General features: G+C 40.3%; 1 protein-coding gene across 2 annotated transcripts; it reads left to right on the top strand.

The window, feature by feature from the left end:
* The first annotated feature begins 1,563 nt into the window (after positions 1-1,563).
* Positions 1,564-5,297, top strand: LOC108935068 (angiopoietin-related protein 3-like). 2 transcript variants are annotated; one of them, XM_018753342.2, is made up of 7 exons: positions 1,564-2,098; positions 2,406-2,516; positions 2,711-2,828; positions 2,908-3,021; positions 3,383-3,478; positions 3,911-4,183; positions 4,465-5,297. In XM_018753342.2, the coding sequence occupies exons 1-7, from the start codon at positions 1,598-1,600 to the stop codon at positions 4,647-4,649; spliced, it is 1,398 nt and encodes a 465-aa protein (XP_018608858.2). In that variant the 5' UTR covers positions 1,564-1,597; the 3' UTR covers positions 4,650-5,297. The 2 variants fall into 2 exon arrangements, with proteins under 2 accessions (XP_018608858.2, XP_018608859.2); XM_018753343.2 differs by having other exon boundaries at positions 1,564-2,014.
* The last annotated feature ends 243 nt before the right edge of the window (positions 5,298-5,540 follow it).

A 5,540-nucleotide genomic window follows, 5' to 3' on the forward strand; every position in this document is an offset into this window, starting at 1 on the left:
GCCAGCTGCACTGCAGGTAAATTTACATTTATCTGCTGGCCTGTAAGGAAGGGATCATGTGGGAATGCCATGACAAGCCCCTTCTATAGAACCCTTCATCATACAAAATGTATTGAAATGTCGATTCTGAGTGGTGACAGAAATAAGACATATATTGATTTGTTATGAAAACATGTATGCGCCGTAGGGCTGTTGTGAGAGTTTTGTCACATAGTTTATCCAGAATTTCTGACATTTAACTGCTGTTTGTAATGTAATTCTGACGTAACACTGTTGCAGCATCTCTTCTTGGAATTTCCTGTTCCCATCCATTTCTACAGAAATCTATGGAATTGCAGAAAATATAGACCTATGTTTAGTTTTTTTGCTTTTTTGACAAAGTCTCCACTCAGAGACAAAAAAAGAGTTGTACTACTCACTACAGATGTTTGCACACTTTATTATGATTTGCCCAGCCAGTGGCTGTGATGTCAAAGTGACCAGAGTTACTATTAAGGGCATTTTACCCTTTTCTAAGTAACAGCTCCTGTGTACATCTGCCTGTCATAATGGAGCGCAAGTGTATTCATTCAGTGAAATTTTGGTTGAAAAAACTAGTAACAAATTTGTGTTTCAGCACTTCACCAAGAGCAAAATCCCAAAATAAAACCTAATAGGTACACAATATAGAAAATAAACTATATTTAAAAGACATTTTAGTCTAGATCTAACTCTAATGTACGGCAAGCTATACTCCTTTTTGCATTTATTTAGTCTAGGTGCAAATTTGAAACTCAACTCTTTCATGCCTGTTATGAGTTGGTGCTATTACTGTTTCTAAATATAAATTTAATTAAATTTTATATCATATATCATGTATTTGTTTAATGATTTTTATTTTTGCACGGAAACAGCTTTGATTAGAACGTAATTGACTGTTCGTGATTTGTGATTTACCCACTAAACACTGTCTCAGTGGTTTTCAGGTTTGAAGAACACCATGTGTTTGACATGTGCTGGTAGTTCAGGTTCACATCTCCTGGGATGATGTTATCGGGCGTACACAGCTCGGAAGCATAGGTTTAGACCTGACTTCTCAACAGAAAGCATTTATGTAAAATGATAACATATCAGCTAGTATTTTTCTCACTTTTGAGTATTGGCTTCAGCTATCTGTACCTTCCTCATTGTTCTCCTTGATTTTGTAGATTGTGCTTTATCTTCTCTCTTTAAGTTTCTGCTACGGAGTCTAGTCATTCTTAACAACTCAGTAATCATTACAATGTACTTTGTTTAGTGTGTGGTATTTCGGTCATATATATACAAGTTGGTTTTTTGCTGGAATTAAGAATCTAGCACAGTATCTACTCAAAAATAACACATTCATTTTTATCTATGACCTGTGTGGCACAAAGATGAAAGGGGGATTATTTTGTTTACTTTTGAGAGCTGCTTGTCCATTGGAGGCCCTCAGAAATGTCAGATGGTTATGTCCGTTCAAGAGTACCCGGTTTAATAATTAATCACTGGTGAATATAAAAAGGACCCCCCCTGGTAATTCAGGCTGTTCTTCCACATCTATTCATTAGCTCCACAGAAGCCATCCAGTTTCTGAAAAATGATGCTTACTTATTTTTTTGCCTTTTTTGCCTTGACTGTTGCATTTCCTATCAATGACAGGCTTGAGGAAGACCTGGTGCTCCCCCAGATACCAGAGGAGGCCAACTCTCGCTTTGCCATGCTAGAGGATGTACGCCTACTGGCCAACGGGCTGCTCCAGCTTGGCCACAGCCTTAAGGAGTTTGCCCACAAGACTAAGGGTCAGATCAATGATATCTTCCAGAAGCTCAGTTTCTTCAACAAGTCGTTCTACCAACTGTCGGCTGTAGCCAGTGAAATCCGGGAAGAGAAGGAAACACTAAGGAAGACCACAGATGTCCTCAAGGCCAACAATGAGGAGGTCCTAAGCCTGTCACACAAGATGAGCTCCAGGATGAGTGGTCTCCTGCAGGACCGAAGCCAGCTGCAGAGGAAGGTAGTGGAGTTGGAGGAAAAGCTCAGTAGTCTGAGCCACAACCAGCTCCCAGAGGAGCAGATGGCTGAGTTGACTGCTCTCAAGGTGCGCTCCTTGTACACTTCCTTGCAGCACTAGTGTCCTGATGTCTTACTCTTCAACCTAGTTTGAATGTCTTTGGACGTAAATCACACATTTAATCAGTAGCTTTAACCCACAGCTCTTAGTAGCCATATCTCTAGTTTTAAACATGACGTAAAGTATTATTGATGTTATACAGTTCCATTAGGACAGAATGAAAACCCTTCACTCAATCTATGTGCGTGTCATAGATATGTTATGGCATGGAATGCAAACATGATTTGCCAGTTGTGTGACAAGTGGTGAGTTCATGGTGTTTTTGACCCCTAAGGATGTCATAGATGCACAGGAGAAGTCTATTATAGACCTGTTGAAGGCTATGAAGGAGCAGCATGAGCAGCTCAACCACCAGAAGATCAAGCTCAAAATCCTGGAGGAGAAGGTAGAACATCTGAAATTCAGTGTGATCCCTAAGCACGGTATATGAGTCACATGGTCTTATTAAAAAAACTGAAAATAACAGGACACTGAATTTTTAGAAGTTTCCTAGTTCCATTATTTTTCAAAAGATAGCATATCACACTGTGCATAATTTATGTACCACTGGATATTTAATATTATGTTTTCCTTTAACAGTTAGATGAGGACAATGTCCAAGAGACATCTAAGCGAAGTGTCAGTTTCAACACTGAAACACTTGGTGTTATGGAATATTTATTGAATAATTCAACCAGCGCAAACTTTGACACAAATGGTAAGGATCATAAAGACAGAAGTTTCTCAAGCAAAGTTCCCTGTTTCTGGTGTTATTTCAACCGTCATTTCTCCTACAGATCTTGCAAAGGACTGCCAAGAGGTTTTCAGAAGAGGAGTGAGGGTCAGCGGTGTGTACCCTATCAAGCCAAATGAGTCCCTGCCTTTCAACGTCTACTGCGAAATGGCTGCAGGTGAGACATATGTAACTTGATTAATTTTCCAGATATTGCAAAAAATCACATTCTTTTATAATATCTTCAGAAAACATGACAAGCAAAGAACAAAGTTCTTTTTGATGTTCATTAATAAAATCATTACACAAAGATTTCTAATCAGTAAATTTTTTAATTGGTGGGAATAATGAGAAAAGCAGCTGTGAAGACCCTAAAAGCAAGTTCCTTTTTCTAGCAAGTCAGGCAAAAACTATTCCTTTGAAGGAACTTAAGGATAGTTCCATCAGAGTAATAGAATAGTTTTATATGGTATGAAAAGGTGTGTTCCTGGTCTGTGGATCTTGGTAAAGAGTCACCTCACCACCTCTTCCACTTGTAGAAGGAGGGTCTACTGTCATCCAGCGTAGGAATGATGGCTCTGTGGATTTTGACCAGACTTGGGAGAAATACGAAAATGGATTTGGAGACTTCAACAGTAAGTTAACATGCAGCATGTATTCACAGCCACAAAAGAAGAAAATCTATGTATTTAGTTAAAGTCAATTAAAGAGTATCAGTAGTGCTGTGCAGAACACTCATAAGGGAACATTAACTTATGTGTTCAGTAGTTCGGTGTGGTAGTTAAAGGCTGCCATGTTAATGCCTGACACGTGTGTTTTGAAGTTCTGCCAAGGCTCTTAGCTGTATGTCAATGATTAGTTGCCTCCCCCTCTCTGGTTTAGCTGAGAGTCAGCAGCTGGCATCCTGGCAAAGGGCAGCATGATGATGCAATGTTTTGTACTCCTTGCAAACCCTGCATCCCACAAAGACCCAATTACACACCCTTATATAGTAATAGATTCAGATAAATCAAATGTGTTTGACACTTCATCTGCTGATGTGAGATGCAACTGCTCACTGCTTGCAGGAGACTTCTGGCTTGGCCTGCAGAAGATTCTGGCCATCACTCGTCAGGGTGACTATATACTGCGCATTGAGCTGGATGACTGGAAACTGGGGAGGCGTTTCGCTGACTACCAATTCACCCTGGGGGGCCCCACTTCACACTATACCCTCCACTTGGAACACATGGCCGGTGACCTGCCGGATGCCATGAATAACAACACAAACATGGGCTTCTCCACTAAAGACCAGGACCATGATAACAATGGCGACGGCAACTGCGCTCAGAACTACTCAGGTACAGAAGCCTTCAGATGTGCATGCATAAGCATTGACAACGGGGAATTTTGAGTACAGTATGTTGGACACAGGCTCAGCAAGGTAGGCCTGGGAGCACATTTTAAAACGAGCCACAGATCCTGGGACTATTGTCAGAATCTTGATCTATACTGTCCCCCATCTAGTTCTTAAACACACTGACACAAACCACTTAAAATATCACAGAAGTAGCACAGCTGAAGAAGCAAGAAGCATGACTCATGTGTTTCCAAATTTATTATTTCCCCTGATCCCATGCAGGTGGCTGGTGGTTCAATGCATGCGGCAACAGCAACCTGAATGGGAAGTACACGCACGGCCGGCAAAGGGGCCGCTCAGAGCGGAGGAAAGGAATTTACTGGAAACCCAGTGCAAAGGGCTCTTTCAGCCCCAGGTCAACTAAGATGTCTCTCCGTCCTGCTTCCTCAGTTCGTGGGCCCCATTAGAGTCTAAACTTCACTGTAATTCTGCTGAACAGAGAGACACAGGAGGAGTGTACAGTTGAGTCAGGTGGCATGCATGTAGCCAGTCCAGCTCATTCTGATGCAACAGCTTTCAGGAGGGGGTTAGTAGAACACCAGAAGAGCATTGTGCAACCATCAGAGTCAGCAGGGAGCTAAGCAGTTAGGGTTCTTTTCAGGACAGTCATTCCTGAATTAGCTTATAGCAATGACAGGACTAATATCTCAAAAAATGCGTATTTGGAAATGAAGATGAAATCATTACATTGCTTAAGTTAGACTACACTACTATTCATATACCCAGTAGGGCATCTGGGTGAATTAGGTCAGGTGTCCTTTTATGATGCTGATAAGCTATTAATAAAGGCCTTCTTTTCTAGGCTTACTCTGCCAGAATTGTTTTCGTTGTGTTTCAACCTAGCCCTATATTTAAACATATTTCCATGCTTTAATAATATGGAGAAGACCAGCAATATGGTGATAGTGAACAATGAAAAAGTTCTATCATTTACAGAAAAAACTGAATTACTGAGTCATATTGACTTCAAACAATAGGTTTTATTTGTACTGTATGTATTTTCTTACAAATTTTGTAAATGACATGTTTATGGATTCTAATAAATCATATTTATGACACTCACTTTTTTATAATACTCCTTTATTTTTTCCTTCCAATGAGAAGAATATACACTCCCCTTTAGCTTACATTGTGAGATGCCATTTTCGTTTCCTTTATAATGTGATAAGTACAGCTGCTTGAAAGTACATTGACTCAAAATGAAATTCTATAAATGTCACATGGGTCAGTGGTGTTACGGCACAGTCTAATTCTTCAAGTTTTTACGAGGCAGTCTAGTTTTAACAGCCTGGTATTCA

Source organism: Scleropages formosus, chromosome 3 (assembly GCF_900964775.1).
Source record: "Scleropages formosus chromosome 3, fSclFor1.1, whole genome shotgun sequence".
Lineage (NCBI taxonomy): Eukaryota > Metazoa > Chordata > Actinopteri > Osteoglossiformes > Osteoglossidae > Scleropages > Scleropages formosus.